The 20,949-nt window shown below is 40.0% G+C and overlaps 1 protein-coding gene across 1 annotated transcript in view; it reads right to left on the minus strand.

Moving 5' to 3' along the window:
• The window catches only part of KLHL32 (kelch-like family member 32), a gene marked incomplete at its 5' end in the record, with an annotated part of 39,784 nt that overhangs the window by 15,361 nt on the left and 3,474 nt on the right, over positions 1–20,949 (minus strand). Inside the window, one exon of the mRNA XM_009074738.1 lies at positions 3,145–3,871. Within this exon, the coding sequence (XP_009072986.1) occupies positions 3,145–3,871 (727 nt within the window). The remainder of the gene's footprint in view (positions 1–3,144; positions 3,872–20,949) is intronic.

A 20,949-nucleotide genomic window follows, 5' to 3' on the forward strand; every position in this document is an offset into this window, starting at 1 on the left:
GCCATGATTTCATGCTCTGTTGTTTTTGAATCCTTCTCATATTTGTCCCAAAGGAGCAGCAAAATAAAGCTGAAAATGAATCCCAATAAGAACAGAAACTCCTTAAGCCTAGTGGGCTTTGGATCAGCAAAGCCTTTAAGAGAGCAAGAGGTTATAGCAGAGGCACCGAGTAGGTCACTGTGCATGACATGTTTTGATGACTCCCTCCACAAATACAAGAGCTAGAAACTTATATTATCACTATTTAATGTATTCATTCCCTAAAACACTGGGCACATTTTCGTGGTTCCCCTGCCAGCTGGTAGCAGCAGACTGACTTTGAGAGCTCTTTGCTGATGACCCGTATTTCCCAGAAAAAGCAGCAGGGATACAGCTCAGAAACATCTCTAATTCAGTCTAATTTTTTAATTACTTAATTTTAGGCCACATACTTCGAAATTAGGTTCCCTCCTGCATTCCTGATTACTTTTATGCTAACATCTCATACTCCATGATGAACAGTGGGTTTTTTCAGCAGTGACTACAATACAATAAACCATCTCTCTGTACTATTCCCCTGCCCCCAAATATACATGCACCATGAGCTACATACTGGTCCTAAGCAATTAACTAATAATAGAAAGCTAGCCACAGTTACTGCATCTCCATCTACTTTCCTCTTTAAAATAACTCCAGCCAATACACAGAAACCAGTTTTCAATCTGTGAGTGCATAATTCAGATCAATACCCTACTGAAGTAGAGCACAGTATGCTCTCACACTTCATAATGACCTGCCAGAATCTAGCAACTCAAAACTGCTAAGCATTTGCTCAAAAACTATACAAAATAGAGCTGAAAAGCCCTTTTTATCTTATTTGACTGCCAAAGCATTGCTTATGACTGTGGCTTCACAACAGAAGTTATGTTGGTGGTGGTTTCAAATATGAATGGAACAAAACTGATAAAAATATTTTTTGCTGTTTTCCACAGTTGTAAAGAGTTCATCTAATAGGCTTCCACTTACCTCTTCCCCTGATTCTACAGCTCTGTTAGAGGCATATCCTTGAACACAGTATCACATTGCATCAGTGTATAAATGCAGGTAGTATTTAAACACACAGGCAGGGATGTATTTCACCTACATAACTAAGCACATGAATTAATCCTCAGGATAATTTTCCCTTTCTTAGCATATGTGGAAAGATTAAAATTAATCTTCAAACAGTCCCACTTAAAAACCTCTAGCAGATATTTTCTTGGGTTTGGATTGGGGCTTTCTTCAAAAGGAAATTAAGACAAAATTTATCACTTTTTTTTTTCCATTGACTGGAGGAACAACCAAACTGATGGATTTCTAGCAGATTCAATGATTTTATATCAATATGCTTAACACAATTCCCTAAAAAGTCCTGTTTTTCATAGACTGATAAGAGGGAAAAAGCACAGTAATCAAAGCACAGCAGTAGTAACACCTGTGCATTCCTGGTGCCCATCACAGACATACATCCCTCTCCACTAATTAAATGGGAAATGTAGTGAATAAACAGGATAATGCTCTGAACACACTCAGATGGTACTCTAAAGCAGAAATCCTGTTCCTGTACCATGTCTAGGTCTCACTCCAGGACTAACACACAGAACAAACTCTGCAAGACTCCTTAAGTGATGGTTACTGAAGAAAGTGACCCATAGCACCTGCCAGGGATCTTGGTGAGTTTCTGTGTTCTGTCCTGCTTTTAATTCCAATGTCATAATTCATGATTTTAGCATACATATATAAAAATAGATACCTGTTAACTCCCCTGCCAATGCTTGGGAATCCATTCCCACAAGGCACTTAATCCATGCAGACAGAAAGATACAAAAAGATGTTGCTCTGCTAACCTAAACAACATATTTTGAGCAGCACGTGAAGGCCTAAGTAGTTAACTTAATCTTCTGCTCATATACCATCTTTTCACCAGGGGCATCCCAGACCATATTAAAATCCCCAGAGGGTATCTACGATGAAGATGGCAATCACTGAACATTTACCTCAAGGGCTGGCCCCATTTACTCATTAGCTTCCTTAATAAATATTATAACTATATAACCTTCTGTGGCACACTTTTTAGTAAAAGGTGAATATTTTTCTGTCAGATCTTCTGTAGACAGCATTGACTGTGTTCCAAAATAACTAATACCAGAAAAGCCACTACAAAAACTGATGAAGCAACATCCTCTACCCCATCAATGTGCACATGTAACATAAAAACTCTACCAGATTCAGTTGCAAATGATACCATAGTTTAAGATTCTAAGGCCTATACATTCATCTCTCTGTGCTGTGAAGCTGTGACTATATCCAGACAGTCTTGTGCACTCATATGGACAGAGCCATGGATGATTTCTAACAAAGGTCATCTTGGTCTGTTACACTATCCTGAAGAACAAGTGGGAACAATTCATAAATCTACCTTCAAGTCTTGGAACAACACAAGCCAACAAGCACTTAATTTTCCATGTCTTTATCTGGAATAAATGAAACATGGAATCATAGAATATTCTGAGTTGGAAAGGATCCCCAAGGATCGTGGAGATCCAATTCCTTGCCCGGCACAGGGCAGCCCCAAGAACCACACCATGTACCTGAGAGCATTGTCCAAATGCTTCTTGAACTCTGCCAGGTTTGAGGCTGTGATCACTGCCCTGAGGAGCTGTTCCAGTGCCCAAACACCCTCTGGGGGAAGAGCCTTTTCCTAATACCTAACCTAAACCTCCCCTGACACTGCTTTACGCCATTCCCTTGGGTCCTATCGCTGGCAGGAGTACCAGATCATCCTAGAGAAACTGTGTCTTGTTTTCTAGATTTTTTGAGGAAGCACACAGAATTTATCATCTGTAATTTGTCCAAAAGTGCACTGTCATTCCAATTCACTGTGATTTATGAATGGCAGCTGGAGATAGCACATATGATATATGCAGCTTTGAGACACAGAGAGAGACTTAGGGGAAATAAGATATTATGCTCCTATACTTCTAATCAGGCTTCAATCCTTTGAACCACCCATCTCATAAGACAGAAGTTATCACGACATATAAACCAAATAAGATTTATCAGTTCAATTCAAGACAGTATTTTGGTATTTTGTTAGTACCTCAAACTGTGTGAAACGTTTTCTACCTGATATCCAAAGAAGACCATCCACCACATATCCCGCGTGGCACGAGAGCGACCGATCAAAGGACTGTACAAAGGTCCACTTGTTCTTCTTGGGGCAATAACGTTCCACTGTAGGCAACACTTGACGCAACTCATTCCTGCCCCCTACAGCATAGAGGTACTCGTCCACGGCTCCCAGCACAAAGTGCTCCCGGCAGTTCTTCATCGGAGCTATCTCCGCCCACGAGTTAGTGCGCGGGTCGTATCGGCAGACAGTCCTCACCGCACACATTCGCCCTGTGGAGTGCTCTGCCTCTCCCCCAGCGACAAAAAGAAAGTCTCCCATGACAGCAACACAGTGGTGGCTTCTCCCTACAGGCATAGGTGCTAGCTCGCTCCAGTTTGCAATCCCTGCAATATGAACGTTCTCTTGATCCACCGGGTTGAAGTATCGCAATTCCTTCACTTTACAGATTTCCCGTTTTTTCCCACCGACGATGTAAAGAGTGTCTGACTGGAAACGAGGTTTGGTCCGTGCAGTTTGCCAGACTGGCTGTGCATAGACACTCTGGTGGTAAGCCAAGGCCTCGTTAATAAGTGCTGTGGCAGTTTCACTAGCTTGGACAAGAGGATGAGAAAGAGCTACTGTATGCAGCGTATCCACATCCATAAGGCCAAAACGGACGTACTGGAGCAGTTCATCCAGGTATTGGTAGCGGCAGTTGTGCTCTAACCACCTCACAGCCAGCTAAAAGTGGGAGGAAGGAAGGGAAAAACAAGACATCGATTATTTGTGTACATTTCGGTCAACATTTAGTCTTTCAAAGCCACTTGTGTTCCAATAGCAGCTATATACTTGCCTCAGGAGTGATATCTATCCATCTAAAAAGCAGTTATGAAAGCCTATGGTCAACACAAAAAGATACCTACTAAAACTTCACCTATAGTGAATACACAAAAACACTGTATTGCACCAGTCCCCCTAAAGAATTTCCACTGCATTATCAGTTGGCTCTACTGCTATGCAGTACTCTCATGGTGCAATCTGTAGGAGACCACACTATCCCAGAATCAAGCTGCTGGAGCAATAATATAAATGTAGGGATTATGGGATCACTGGATACCATAGGAACTCTAGAAAGAAAAGTAAGACTAATGTTAGAAGATTAGAGAGAAAAGCCTTTTCTCCCTCTCAGCTTTCATTCTAGTTATGACAAAATATTGAAGGAATATAACACAAATCATACTGAATCCTTTGATTTTTTTTCTTCTTCATTTATTTTATTCATAAAGTGGAGAAAGGTGTATGGGGAACAAAGATTAACCCAGAGAAGAGAGAAGAACAGAATAGGCCCTGCTAGTTTGGGACTGACTGAAAGCAGCAAGGAAAACACTAAAACTGTTCAGCAGTTGCAGCTGGTAGCAGCAACTAAAATTAAACATAGCCTGTAAATCACATAAAGCATATTGAATCCAACTGGGCCAAAAAAGTGGCTAAGGAGGACCTAAGCCATTTCAAGAATTGTTGTCTAAGCTATTCTTGAAAATCGCCAGTAATGAAGACACTCAGACTTTCTCAGGAAAACTGTTCCCACGCTCAGATACCTTCTCAGACAGATTTTCCTTTTACCTGTGCAGGAGCTCTAAACCCTTCAACTCATTGCCCCATTTTCCACCTTTGGGTTTATGTTCCAGAGTAACCCCTGAAATTGATTAATCCATACAGGATGAAAAGCAGTTTGTTACTTTCCTTTTCTCCTCCACCTCCAACACCTTTTAATGTGTGTGTGCTGTAGTTTCCTCTTCTCTGAATGAAAAAAGTCCCTCAATGCACCTTGGGTCACCTTTCTAAGCCTCTGTTGCTAGGCTCACAGTTGTCTGTTGCTGAAAGGAAAGCCTCAATGCACCTTGGGTCACCTTTTCTAAGCCTCTGTTGCTAGACTCACAGTTGTCTGTTGCTGAAAGGAAAGAGTTATCTTTCTTAATGTTTGCTGTTGAAAAGTAGGGAATAGGTTGGAAGGATGTCTTTGATTGCAACAATCTCTGCCATTTTTGCTTGTGCATCACAACACAAGACTGTCAGTGCATTATGATATTGCTGATTCATGTTTAAGCTTATGACTGAGTACTATTGCCACCTATTTTTAGTCTTTCTTTCTCAGCAGAACTCCCCATGCTTTCCCTGTCATTACTGAACTCTCTACTATTTACTTCGGGCCACTGCTCCACTCTCTCCAGATCATTCTCAATCCTAATTGTATTTTTGAAAGTGCTTGAAGACCATTCCACCTTCTGATTGTCTGAAAATATAAACCCCATATTAGTCTTTCATCCAAGTCATTATCAAAGCCATTGACTAGTTCCGTATGGGGACAGACTCCTCTACTTGATACTCCAAATCATCCTGACACAGAGCAGGTGTTTCTAACTAGCTGCAAGATAAAAATGCTTCAGCTAAATCTTACTGCCCAGTGCTGCTCATGAGCATGTCACATGAAGGAGCTGAACATAAAGGCTTCTGTTACTCATGGCCTTCATATATGATGTATTAAATTTATTACTGCTTCTATATCCTGTCAGAGATGGAAGATGACAAACCAAAACTACCATCTTATTATGATTAATTTGAAATACATTTTCTCCATTGTGAACCTCTATGAAACTATCAATGAAGGGCATAAAACCCCTAACAGTAGTTCAGTCAGTTACAAGCTATGTTGAGTTTCAAAATGTGCACTAGCTATATGTGCTTAGATTTGTTGGTAAAAAAAGGCATTAATCAAGTCCATTTGAAAATGTTTATGGACTTGAAATCAATGAGCTTTACAGTTATGTGTTCTAAATCCACCAAACCCATGTGCCAGATGTCTCCTACCGAGAGGCATTAGGCAACTCCCTACTCTATATCTTAGGCCATGTGAATGATTCCTGAAAGGCATTTAGCTCTCATTGTTTTAGAAATTGAAGTGAAATTTGAGCTATCTTCTATGACTATATGAAGACACCAACAATTCATATGAACTGAATGATGTGTTGGGTTGCTATATTAAAATAGAAGAATCTACAAACCCTCAGTTCTTACCTGTCATCATTTGCATTCAACAGACTGGTTCCTTTTGGAGCTATAAGTTGCTCCTGGCTCTTAGCAGACTCCAAATCTGAGATCAGTTAGCAGTGGAGCACTGCATTTTACTATGCTAATTTAGAAAGCAGGGCTAAGAACCCTGCACATCACAACACCACCTGGATGGTCTGCAGGCATTTGATAATCAGCAAAGCAGCTCTACTGGGTCCTAGGAAGGCAACTGAGGGCTGTGTCCAAATTGTGTCCAAATTGACTCATGCTATCATTTGAACACAATTTGACTACAGTACCTTGTGTGACCCACATCAAATCTGTGACACTACAAGGCAGAGGAAAGGCATTAAGAGCCAAAAGCTATAATGTTTTGATTTCCTTGTCTTGCTATTGGGATCAATAACTGTTACTCCATTTTTAATACCATAAATTCATTTGGGGTCACTCCTTAGAAATAACTGCTAGGAATTTAAGCTACTAATGTAGCTATCTACATGTACAGTTACAGAATACAGAACTAACTCCTAAATTGTGACACAAGGCTATGGAACAGGGCATATGGTTTTAGGAACACTCACAAACTGAGCCCTAGATTTCTGTCTGGTGAGACATTGGAACAGGTTGCCCAGGGACGTGGTGGCTGCCCCAACCCTGGCAGTGTTCAAGCCCAGGCTGGATGAGCCTTGAGCAACCTGATCTAGTGAGGAGATGTCCCTGCCCAGGGCAGGGGTTGGGACTAGATGATCTCTAAGGTCCATTCCAACCCCTAAAATTCTATGATTCTATGATTCTGCATTGGTTGTGCAGCACATTGTTGCAGTAATCTCTAGCAGAACACAGTGTCTCACACTATGGAGGCATGGAAGAAAATTGAATTATCTCCATGGATGAGCAGATATTCTAATCACTGCATGGTTTGGCAGTGACTGGAAGGCTGGAAAAGTTCAAAAGGAAGAAAATTAAGTTCCCAAACAAGCCTTTCACTTGTAGTAGAAACAGTTGCAAATTTCCTCCAGCGTAAAGGAGGCAAATATAACTCTCATCAACATATGGCAGAGACACAAACTTCCATATAAGACACCAGCAAACATCTGTATATCTATCAACACTGTTTCTAACACCTTTACTCAGGTTTTGTTTAATCCAGACTTAGAAACCTGGTACCTACATAGAAACTCCCAAATTCACACTGTCTACACACTAATTATAGTGCCTATTTTTCAGCCTCTCTGGCAATAACGATTAGGAACTATAATCAGCACTGGCAAAATAAACTCAAAGCCATTAAAGACTTTATGGTGCTGCACTGTTTAAAACACAAACATACAAAAATAAAGAGGCCATCCACAATTTTGAGGTTTAAAATATTTGTACTGCTGCTAAATAATTTAAAAAACTAAGGAAAGACTCTGACTCCTAGTGCCATATAGGCAAATTCTGTTTAAACTGCTAGAAGCTTCTTTTCTATTAATTTTAATGTATGAGCGTGTGAGAAAAAGAAGCTACAGCCTAGTGCCTATATCAACTTTAATAAATAATATATTTTGCCATATTCATCTTCTAAACTAAGTAAATGACAAAAGTAGACCCTCGGAAGGACAAGATTTTTCAAGTCAGATTAATTCTCTTATTCTAATGCCTTAACCCAAAGCATTTTTCTTCTCTAAGGTTAGAATTTAGCAATGGACTGCATTGTCAAAACAGAAGGAAAAAATAGATTATGGGACAGTTCTAGTGTACTTTGAAGCATGTTGAATAGTAATTTCATTGCTGAACCAGGAGTTTCACTCCTGTTGAAGACAACTCTGTAAGAAGCAGTTCCTTGGTCTTTTGGGCTGCCAGCTATGCCAGGAAGCAAGAGAGCTCATCACACCTGTGCCTTCCCATCCAGCATGCCCCTGCAATCCTGCTCACACCACTCTGCCAGGAAATATGCCAGACCTTCACATTACAGTACACTTCCACATCATAGCAAGTTTTCTAATCATAAAAGCCAAGCTACTTTATGAATGAAAAAAGCTTAACAATCATAATTAGACTCAGGTTCACTTGGAAACTACTTTAAGTCACAAAGTCAATGTTTGGAAACCTTTATGCTCTCAAAGCTCCAGAGGAGAAACCACTTTTTTAAGTCTGAGCTCTGTGAGAGGTAGGGGCCACAGGAACTCCATTACAGTCATCTTGGTCTGCTCTTTAGCTAATGTATTCATATTGTAGTCATAGAATCATAGAATTTTAGGGGTTGGAATGGACCTTAGAGATCACTGAGTCCCAGACCCCTCTGCCATGGGCAGGGACATCTCCCCACTAGGATCAGGTTGCTCAAGGTTTCATCCAACCTGACTTTTTTACAATGGACTTCAAATGAAATAGGCTATTTTATATCAACTAAGGTGTCTAATAACTGAGCTGAACCCAAAAAGTGACAGTAGTGGGGAAAAAAGGAGGGGTTTGGAGTGTTGTTTTGGGGTTTTTTTGCTTGTTTGTTTTAGCAACAACAAATAGAAGGAACTAAATTTTCCTAAAGTTTCAAAACTGTCTCATTAAAACAAATGGAAATCTTAATTTATGTAATTTCTAATAATTAGTGAACATTCTCATTTTAGAAGAAAAGAAAATTTTACATAAGGAAACAGAACTGGAGAGATATATTTTCCTGGACTGAGATCAGATATATGCAACACAAATTATCCCATTTGCATGTGACAAATGATGATGATGATATATAACCAGGGAAAGGACCACAAATCTCTTTTTTAACACAAATCTTACCTGAGCAGTCCTTCTGTTCCTCAACATAAGCAAATCTTTTGGCCAGAAAAAAACCAATCAAATTAATATCTTTGGATCCTCAGCAGTGCCACAGATCTGCTCCTATTGACTGATAAGCCAAAAAGAGTCACAAAAGTCACACAGGTACCAGAAGAATCACCTTAAACCACTACCAAGGGAACTTCAAAAGGCAAGACCTGGACTTTACTAGCTCTGTGTTTGAGAACACTAGAAATATGTATTTTGGCTCTAAGCTCACATCTTTGATGGGATTTTGTCTAACTCAGCAAGCCTCAGGTCTTCCAGACTGGAACCTCCTGTCTCAGAACCACATCTTGGTTGGCTATGGTCAGCACCATCCTGGCTCTCTAAATTTCAAGTCCAGAAGCAGAATCTATGTATAAACCAGGACATTTATTAAAGCTCTGAAACCAAGTCCACTGAAGGCCATGAGGACCTTCCACCTATTTAAAATGAACAGGGATTTCCAAAGGGCCTAAATTTGGATGTCCAAAGGGTCTTCGTCCTTCTCTCTCTCTCTCTTTCAAGACTACAAAGGGCAAACCTCAGAGAGTTTAGGATATTTATATAAGCATTTTATTTAAGCAAGGTGAACTAAATTGGTCTGTATCACCCACTTCAAATAAAAACGTAAGAATTGTTGCTGAGTTAAAAAAACCCAACAACAAAATCCAAATGCCACACAGCAAAACACACAAAATCTTTCAAAGCCATGAGTTACACATGAGTGTTTTTAGAAGTTAGTACCCATGCAGCACAGCCTCCAGACTGCAATTTTATCAATCAGCTCCTATCTTACAGTTGTGGGCAGCATGGAATATGAGTGTCTCCAGCCAAGATGCATGAGAGCCTTAAAGACAGAAATATTTTTTTCTCCTTTATTTTGAATTTAAAATGTGCATAAAAATAAGACCGTAATGAGCTGCATGTGGAACAATCAAAATTAGGAGGTATTTGCATTTCTTTGGCACCTTGAGCCAAACAACTACAAAATTATGCATAGCATTCTCTCAATCTGAACACAGTAAATATTAATAATCTCTGAATCAGCAATGAAATGCCTTTTGCCCCTGAACCCTGAAGAGAGACTTTCCAACTCAAAAAGTTGTAGTACAGTGACTGAGACCATATTTACAAGGCACCGAGCTGAGGCATATGCATGTAGCCTGAGAAAATAAAGCTGTGCCATCCCCCCACCCTCTTTACACAGAGCCATTTTAATATTAGCTGTTTGTCAGTTTTACAAATGTGTGCCTACGTAAGCAGCCTCCGGTGTGGGGCCACGTTAGCAAGTAGGAATTGCTTTCATTTGCACATCTTGATTTTACAATCAGAATTAAAACATTTGCTCTGTTCAGGGTGAGCTGATGAACAGGGATTTCTAAAATTTCCTTTTTTTTTTTTTACATGTGAAAAAAAAAAAATGAAAGAAAAATGTTCTTCTAGATGTATTATGCCTTTGGGCTCCGTGTGAGGGAAGGGAAAAAAAAAGACAGAGAAAGCTACTGTGAAGGTCACAGAGTGAAAGAACTTCCTCAGGGCACAGAATAAATTAAATCCCAAGGAAAAAAAATAAAATGTGATTTCCAGAGTGTGAGGCACAAACTCAAAATGACAATGATTGACAGCCAAACTATATCCGTGCAATATCGAAGACTGCACGTTCTCATTTACCTCAGTGTAGCCAGCAAGCGCCCATTAAACATCCGTCTGATGCCCAAATTAACCTTCTTGGCAAACTGAAAGAGGCACAAACTATCATAATCAACCTTTCATTATCACAGCAGCCTCTAGTTAAAGGGTCAGAATAATTGTGCCATCAGAGCCCTGATTGTTTTCAATCAACAGACGACTGGAGTGACAGCTCAGTGATGGAGTAGTTTGATGAAACCGCACCAGGCCTAATCAGAGCAGATGAAAGGAAGGCATGATTGGTGCAAATGAACAGTCGTGCCTCTCTTTTTCATTTACAATCTGAAATTACTCTTAAATTTACAGGGTTTTTTTCTCCCTTATGAGTACCTCTGAAAGAATGTTTGACTTATTATGAGTTCTGACAGTGCAGAGTTATAAAACACAGGTAGGGTTTTCAGCCCAGGCTTTAAGTGGGTATTCAGCATAATTTTAACAAATTCACTCTTGAAAAGCACAAAATGACTAAAGACTTCCAATGACCTAACCTTTCAGTGCTGTTTGATTAGCAGAACAATTTATCACAGCTCACGTTCTTCATGATAAGAGAAGATTAAAAAAAAATGGGCAAAGATCTCTTGCAAATGTTTTGTCTTAGCCAATATATTTATTGCATCATTGCTCTCCTGTTTTCTCTCATACACACACACACACACAAAAGGAAAAGAATTAAGGAACACTGCATTAATAGCCCTTTTCCTCTTTGAATGAATAATAGAATCCAAGCAAGGGTTTGTTTGGAGGTGAAAGCAGAGACCAATTATCATGTCACTGAGAGCATCAATATTTAGTTTTCTGGTGGGTTGGGTTGTTCATTCCCACATTCTAAAGGACGGGAAATTAATCAATTGCAGTAGGTGTTTCTTCCCTTACTCATCATCACAGACTACGAGTGTATCAAAAACGAACAGGAAAAAAAAAGGGAAAAAAATTTAGTGGCTGCTTAGGCAAAATTTGGAAAGAATGAAAGACTCAAGTTTCCTGCACCTCCTCAGCTTGTTCACTTCCTCTCCCAGACTCACCCTGCTCCAGTCACATGGCAAATAAAAATAACCTAATTGAACTCTACCTCTGAAAGAAGTAAATATTTCAAGTAGTGAGTAGTAAATCTTCATCAGATGTTCTCTGCTTCGTTAAGCATCACAAAATAATATGTACCAATGTTCAGGTCAGCATACCAAAACAAGAAGCTTCAAAGCCAAGATTAAGGTTTGACTGAAGGAGGAGTGGATAGACAAGTTTGATTCAAACACCAAAGGATTTTAAGAAATATTATGGCCTGTACCTCTTCTCACACTACAGAACGGAAGTTCTAGTACCTGAAAAGTTCGGAGCTGTAAGCAGAAGATTCATCTAAGTGGAAGACACACAAATGCCCTCAGCAGAATCATAGAATCAACTGGGTTGAAAAAGCCCTCAAAGATCATCAAGTCCAACCCTACCGTGGTCACTAGCCCATGGCACTAAGTGCCACATCCAGTCTCAGCTTGAAAACCTCCAGGGATGGAGAATCCACCACCTCCCTGGGCAGCCCATTCCAATGCCTGAGCACTCTCTCTGCAAAAAATCTCTTCCTAAGATCCAACCTAACCCTCCCCTGGCAGAGCTTGAGTCTGTGCCCTCTTGTCCTGCTGCTGGTTGCCTGGGAGCAGAGACCAACCCCCACCTGACTCCAACCTCCTGTCAGGGAGTTGCAGAGGGTGAGAAGGTCTCCCCTGAGCCTCCTCTTCTCCAGGCTGAACACCCCCAGCTCCCTCAGCCTCTCCTCATGCCACTTGTGCTCCAGTCCCTTCACCAGCCTCGTTGCTCTTCTCTGCACCTGCTCCAGAACCTCAGTATCCTCCTGACCTGAGGGACCCAGAGTAATAGCACAGTATAGAAGTGGTGACTGGGAAAGAGCAGTTTGGGAAGCTGCCAACAGGTGCTTTGATGGTTGCAGCAGAAAGACAGAAGCAAACATGCCTCTCTGCACCAATAGCAATGTCTCACATTCACATTTCCCCACCACGAGGGATCACAGCACATATTCAAAGATCCTGTCATTGTGCTATTTGCCCCCAACTCTTACTCAGCCAAGCCCACACTACTGCTAGATCTCTGCTTAATTATCTGGCACTGTGTACAAGGAGGTCCCTGAAGTGTGTTCCCAAACTGAAGCCTGAGATCACAGTTGGCAGGAAAGACAAAATCTGCATCTTTCCAGACCCAGCCACAGCCACTGCCACCAGTCAGACCCAGAGCTCCACAGATGGGCAGGGAGTAGAGGACTGAGGGACTGGCTCAGGCAATAAAGAGGGAAACCAAATAAAATGACTTAGGACTTCAGGAAATACATGGCCCCAAAGGAAGACCACAGAACACCAAGGGTCACTATCTCTGGAGGGTGAAAGCACTTATTAGTTTGTGGCCTCCTGAGTTCTGCAAAAGCTGCAGTGGATTTGTCCAGAATACTAGTTAGGGAAGCTCTTGGTCTGCTGCTAAATAAGTGCTAGACCTGTTGGTTGGACTTTGCTGGTTTGGGACATATGTGATGTCAAGACAACAACCTGCAACTTTCAGAACATGAGCCCTGCAGTCTGTAAGACACTTTACAAGGGACAAAAATATGATTTTCAACTCTCAGCTGATAATTACTGCAGCAAGCAGAGTTGCTGGTTGAAGACTCCAGGACCAAAATTGATGCACTTCATGTATTATAATATGATTAAAGCAGAGATACATCATGCAGGTGTATTAATAGCAAACACTGGTAAAAATGGATGGCATTCAAGTGAATCACAATACATTAAAAACACTTATCAATTCTTTTCTCAAATTCCAATAAGATCTATCTTCTGAAAGCATTTCAGCTGTAAAACATCCTGTTGCCTGATTTCCTCACAGAGCTGCGAAGTCTTCACCAGGTACAAGGAGGATCCACAACCTACACATCTTTGATACCTTTCCTGGTCAATAATTAAACAGCTCCACTAGTAACAATTTTGGCAGCTCAGAAACCTTTAGTAAATGTTTCTGCACTACATCCTTGTGAGGAAAACAGGAATTCTTCACCCAAAGACAAACTCTCCACCAGCCAAGTACAGTCCTTTGCATTCTCAGCCTAGTGACTTACTGCAAGTCTCCTTCTTCCCTGGTGCTACATAATAATACCATAATTTGGCCTTCCCAAAAGGGACATTATTTTACCAAAAAGGTTGGGAGGGAGACAGCGTTTAGTTTCATGTTTTTTATGTATGAGTTTCCTATGAAACACATAGAAAAAAAAAAGTCAGTTTTATTTTAAAATCTAAGAATAGAATGTATGCTTTTCAGCATTGTATTCACTTCTTTTACACATTTTCTCCATTTCTTATATTTACTGGAAATGAGACTAGGAGGAAGTCTACCTAGAAGACTGACTAAACTCAATAAAGATATTTCAGTTTTTAAGACTTACAGTAAAATAACTGTGATCAATAATCAGCTGTACAGAAGGCTAGCTGTACTACATTAGTATCTAACATGATACATAGCAATGAATCATATTAAAGCAAAGAATTACTATAATGGAAAAGCTAAACTTTTCATCTCCTCGAGCTCATGCTGAAGGAAGGTACAGACAGAAGGTAAACTCTCAGCTGTTGTAAATTATCACAGCTCATGGAAGTTTGCCATTTTGCACCTTCTGGGGAATCTGAACTTCAAAATTATATAGCACTTTCCTTCCAAGTATCTTAAAGCAATTTATAAGCAGTAAAACCCAAGCTTCTCTGAGAGATGTGTACATTTCAACCACCTTCCCAAAATGGGAACCAAGAGAGAGAGAAATTAAGTGAGATGACAGACTTAATTGAAATCTTCTGTCCCCTCAAACTGTCCAACTCAATCTCTTTACTCTGCCACAAAAATCCTGTGGAGAATTTTGTGTTCCATGCCACAAAGTCTAGTGATATGCAGGTATTGAAACTGAGAGCAATACAGATCCCTAAATATCATCTGACAAAAGTAATTGAGATATTTTTGCAGCTAAAAAGTACATCTCCATACAGGCAATAAAACTCTGCATTTTTTCTTAACCTTGGAGGAGCAAACACAAAACTATCCCACAGTTTGCTCCAACGGAATCTGATCTTGTGCAATCAGATCCTCAAACCATGGAGTAGCTTCTTGCACAGTCATTTGGAGCATCTCTGCAAAGGCAGATCTACAAGTTGCACCTAACTCATTCTTCTGCTATGACAGAAGAAACCAGCAAGGCCCAGTGCAACCCCTAGCAATGACACTCTATATGAACAGTTGTGTGTTTAAAATCTGCATGAGACTGTGTGTAGCTCCTATTGCAAGACTTTACAGCTATTCCACTACTTACAATCCCTCTGTTTTCCTGGGCACTGCGATGACTGGGAGTGCACACAAATAAAACAAAGGTCACACTGGAAAGGCTCTACTAACTTCTGCCATCAAGTTAAACTTTGTTTTAAAAAGACCACCAGAAAGGAGTGTGGAGGGTGACAGAGCAAAACAAACAAAACCAGAGCAAAGTAAAGCACAGCATCCTAGCAAACAACCTTGCTCCTTCCAGAGACACGATCTCCCCTTCCTCCTTTCAAACAGGTCCAGCCTTAGACAATTAGAAGTGACAAGGAAGCCTCCACATCACAAAAATGTAGCTTCACAGCTCCCTCAAACCTGACATTCTTAAATACCTGGATCAAAGGGCAAGCAGCTCTGAAGTAAAACCTTCTTCTATCCATTTTCTAATGCACCACAAAATGCCCAAGTTTGGACTCTCCATCATTTGTCATGATGGTAGAACTGACACTGCCAGGTGCTTTATCTCTGATAAGTTTTTCTAAAGCTGCAAAGAACAGAAGTTTATCTATTCCTAAACAGAGCTGTCTAACTAGGGCTCTTAACTCTGATTTGACTCCAGTTTAAGGACATTGGAGTTTATGATAGCATCTATTTCTTCTGATACAAGGTGAGGACAGAGCACATGGGAGGCAGAACAGGACCTCCCCCCCACCAGTCATCACTTTAAAATCTAAAATTGCTCATTTTAACTTTTAGAGGGAACATTCAGATTGACACGAAAGGCATTGAAACTTTACATAGCCACATTCAGCATTAAAATAAGTTGCTGCTACATAATTATAAGTGGAAATGACAATCTTTCACCATCTGATACACATTGTTTTTATTGCTATTTCTCCCTTGTTATTTTTCCCTCTGAAATATATTTTAGAAATAGAGTGGCTCACCATAGAGACAGGAATCTACAAGCTTTCATCATTAAAAAGTGTTAGAAAATGAAATAGGCACAAAATCGACAAAATTCTATAAAAATGCAATTCAGCTCTGTGAAAATTAGTCTAAATGGTTCTTGAATGTAAGAAGATTCCTATTCCTTTCTTCCCTATTGTTAGGGTATAATTTTCTAGGGATTTAATAGGCAAATCCAACAAATCACATAAAAACGTATCATTTTCTATAATAATCTTTATAACAGCTATACAGTACTTGTATGTCATTAATATCTTTAGTCATACACAAAAAAACGTACTTCAAAGTATGTGCTGTCCTCAGTTGGTTTATAAATATGCATGTTCTCAACCTGCTGTGTTACTACAAACCCACTGAGGTCAAATCTCCCAACTGAAGTCAAAGAATGGTCCAGGTTGGAAGGGACCTTAGAGGTCATCTTAACAGCTATACAGTACTTGTATGTCATTAATATCTTTAGTCATACACAAAAAAACGTACTTCAAAGTATGTGCTGTCCTCAGTTGGTTTATAAATATGCATGTTCTCAACCTGCTGTGTTACTACAAACCCACTGAGGTCAAATCTCCCAACTGAAGTCAAAGAATGGTCCAGGTTGGAAGGGACCTTAGAGGTCATCTAGTCTAGTCAAACCTTCCCTCTTTCACTTTAAGGCCATTCTCCCTTGTCCTGTCACTACATGTCCTTGTAAAAAGTCCCTCTTCAGCTCTACTCTAAACCCCCTTCAGGTACTGAAAGGCTGCTCTAAGGTCTTTTAGAAACTTTCTCTTCTCCAGTCTGAACAAATCGCACTCTCTCAGTCAATTTTACTGACTTTGATTTAATCCTCACATGATAGGTTTCAGTATAAAGCAGGACTCATTTTTAAGCAACTAGTTAATTTTTCAAAAACAACTAACCATAGAATATAGAATTTTAGGGGTTGGAATGGATCTCAGAGATCATCTAATCCCAACCCCTGCCCTGGGCAGGGACACCTCCCACCAGAGCAGGTTGCTCAAGGCTCATCCAACCTGGCTGTGAACACTGCCAGGGTTGGGGCATCTCTTACCTCCCTGGGCAACCTGGGACAGTGTCTCACCACCCTCACAGGAGAACACTTTTTCCTAATATCTAACCTAAATTTCCTTCTTTCAATTTGTACCCATTGCCCCTTGTCCTGTCACTGAAGCTCCTAACAAAGAGTTCCTCTTCGAGGGACAAGTCCCTTCTTGTCCTAAGAAAGTTATTTCTTTTAAAATGTGACTTAAACACTTAGAACCACAAATGTAAATGCATTTAAGATCCCAAATGTGCCTTATGAAATGGAAATGTCAGAGCTTCCCCATTACAAGATTCAAACAAACATAAAATTATTATTTAAATTGTCTAAATAATGTCTGAAGCAAACTGAAGCACCTGCAACTGCCAGATGATGAACCTCAGAAAATTCAGACCTATATGGTTTCACACAAACACTGAAATAGGCTCCACCATAAAGGAGCACTTTGAAAGCTTTTCAGCACAGATTTTCACTTCAGAGACTGTGATCTTCACAAACACTGAAATAGGTTCCACCATAAAGGAGCACTTTGAAAGCTTTTCAGCACAGATTTTCACTTCAGAGACTGTGATCTTTCGATCTGTCATTACTATCCCACATAGACCTCTAGCTTGGAAGCCACTTCACAGTAAGTCTTCCTAAGATCTTTTTGACAAATGTATTTGATATAATTTCTTCCATTTCTCCCTGGCACAAGGGAGTCCAAGGTGATCAAAGGAGTATAAGGAACCCTTTGCCATAAGGCAATGAAATCAGCTCTGCAGCTCACTCACACATCTGGCAGCTGCCAGGGGTGTCCCAGCTGCAGTAAGCAAGGATGGGCAGGAGTGTCACTGCTTTTCTGTCTCTGCTTTCTCCCCCTCCTGGAGCCACCAGTGTCCTGGTCCTGGAGCAGGAGTGATAGCACAGGACACCAGCTAATCAGATGTCAGCACTCATGCTGAGCTAATTATTAGTTATAACCACTTATTAGCAGGTCTAAACATATGAGTCTAACTTGGCACGTTAACTTTAGGTGCTTAACCCCAAAGCTAGAGTCTAGATATCTTAACATACAGTTACCTGCATCAAAAAGAGCGTGGCTAGCAGGCCAAAAGAGGTGATTCTTACCCTCTACTCTGCTCTTGTGAGACCTCACCTGGAATACTGCACACAGTTCTGGTGTCACTGAATACTCACAGTGCTCCCTTATAGCTGTGAGCTACTGCTGGAAACCTGAATAGGAGCTTAGTGATGATAGTATAGTAAAATATCAGAACAAGTCCAAAATGAGAAGTTAGGGCTGTTCAGCCTGGAGAACAGAAGGTTGTGTGGAGACTTCAGAGCACCTTCCAGGATCTGAAGGGGCTACAGGAAAGCCAGAGAGGGACTCTTTGTTAAGAGCTGCAATGATAGGACAAGGGGCAACAGGTACAAATTGAAAGAAGGGAAATTTAGATTAGATATTAGGAAAAAGTTTTTTCCTGTGAGGGTGGTAAGACACTGGCACAGGTCACCCAGGGAGGCAGCAGATGCTCCAACTCTGGTAGTGTTCAAGGCCAGGTTGGATGAAGCCTTGACCAACTTGACCTAGTGAGGAGGTGTCCCTGCCCATGGCACAGGGCAGGGACTAGATGATCTGTAAGTTCCATTCCAACACTTAAATTCTATGATTCTATGATAATTTATATGGTTTCAGAAAACCTGGAATCCAACTTTCTTTCTCCATCTTCTTTGGCTTTGTAGTTCCAAATAGAAGTAATGCTTCTACCAGCTCCCAAAGGAAAACTTGTTGAAACACGGAGCTGGGAATTCTCAAAAGAGCTTCTAATTTTCTATCATTTTCCACTATCTCTGTTAAACAGCTTTACTGGGATTTTGTAAGAGTAGAGATTACTAACATTTATATTTCTGAATGGAATACATCAACTAAGGTAGCAAAACCAGACTAACTCATTTGATTCTCCATGGTATCTGTGGGTTTTAGACTTTACGCTGTAATTTTCTTTAACTTAAAATTAAAATAATGTTTATTTCCAACCACATGTGGCTTTCACAACAGCCTCAGCCACTCTGTTTTATGCAGCCATACAGCTGTATACTAATACAATTATAGTTCAGTTAACCTCCCATAGATCAGAGCCACGAAGAGCATAATAGTCAACACAACCTCCACCATAAGAGACAAATTCAAATGCAGAATACAATAACAGAGAAGAAGTCTTGCTCTGTGTATACCTTGGCAACCTTTTTTGGCTTAGCTGAACAAGTGACCTAAATTCAAGAGGGCATAGCATCATTCCTAAATGCTGTTGTGATGCTCTGTGCACCTCTGAAGGTAATCTGTGATAAATAAGGTGAGGTAAAATTACTGCAGGTGATATTACTGTACTCTATTTTTCACAGCAATAGCAGAAAAAATAATCAAGTTTTCTGAGTGGAAAGGACATGTATCCAAACAAAAATTTTAAGAACACACAGCTGCTCCTAACATAAACCCAGTTTTAACGTGGAACATCCCTTTCTATACTGTTATACTTGATAAATAACAATAGCAATATTAGCTAACATTTGAAAAAATAAGAGACAAACTTTTGAAAGTTCAGAACTAAAGTATATATAAAGTTCACAAAACTTTACTCTTAGGGACAAGTTTAAGAGCCCATTAGATTTAAACTAAGGCAAAAGGGGGAGGTAGTTCATGAAGTAAGGGGCAATAGGGGCAGCATTTGTTTTCACTGCAAGCCAGACAGCCATTATTGCTACAAATGACACAGAAATTTGACAGAATGATGCAGTAGATATTTTTGTCTGCAACTATTAACCTATTGAGAACTAGAAGGAACAGTCAAGCTCAGACAGGGGAGAGTCAGATTAGATGTTAGGAGAAATGTTTTCCCTGTTAGGGTGTTCAGGCACTGGAATATTGCCCAGGGAGGTGGTGGAGTCACCACCCCTGGACATGTTTATGAGGCATCTGGATCTGACACTGGAGGATCTGGTTTAGGGTTTAGGGGTTCCAGCAGTGGCAGATTAATGGTTAGACTCAATCTTAGAGATCTCCTCCAACCTTCATGATTCTATGATTCTATTAGTATGCTCTCTGAAATATGAATATTTAAGCCTTGTGCAACAAAAGCTTCTAATAACAAACATGATAGGGTATAACTTCATTATTATGGCTAACATTAGTTTTTTACTTAAATCTTTGGCCTGCTTTCTACTTGCTAAGGTTCCAACAATACTTCTCCAACAGCATGTTCCATCTTACAGCGTTGGTTACTTTTTCAATTATGAAGGGAAAGAATTCATCTCCTTCCTTAAAGGAAAGCCAATGAAGCTGTCTTGTAATGGCCAATTATAAAAAGATTCACTTTTCACTTCAAGATAAACTAGATGTTTATGTCCACATCATGACCACTTCCCACAGGAAAAAGATAAGATAAACTAGATGTTTATGGTCATATCATGACCACTTCCCACAGGAAAAAGAAAGCATGTTGCTCAAGTCATGATGAAGAAGAAAGAAATTCTTTTGTATTTTTCTTTACCTCCAGCTTCGAAAGAAATTTTGTATTTTTCTTTACCTCCAGCTTCTTCAGGATTCTTCCTTGGTTTTCATTTTTTTTCTTATTTAATTCTCTCTTCCATGTCACTACTTTAAGTTTACACATTTTACTGCAGCTGGCAAATAATACATTTCCTACATACAGAATAATATTTCATAGTCTCACAATCTAGTAAAAGGTAAAAACTCAAGACAAAAACAAATCTTATGTCAACTAATAATCATTATTACTGGCTTAGCCTACCTAAAAAACCCTAACGATGGAAGTTAGCAAATTGCTCCAATTTCACAGCCTGCACAGATTTTCTGGTGGACTTTTGTTTATTTGTTTTAAGAAGTACATCATTATAGTCCTTGTCTATTGTCTCCACTCAAGACACATCAAGCCAAAGAGTCTCATGAGAATTTAAG

Source organism: Acanthisitta chloris, unplaced genomic scaffold (genome assembly GCF_000695815.1).
Source record: "Acanthisitta chloris isolate BGI_N310 unplaced genomic scaffold, ASM69581v1 scaffold1925, whole genome shotgun sequence".
Classification (NCBI taxonomy): domain Eukaryota; kingdom Metazoa; phylum Chordata; class Aves; order Passeriformes; family Acanthisittidae; genus Acanthisitta; species Acanthisitta chloris.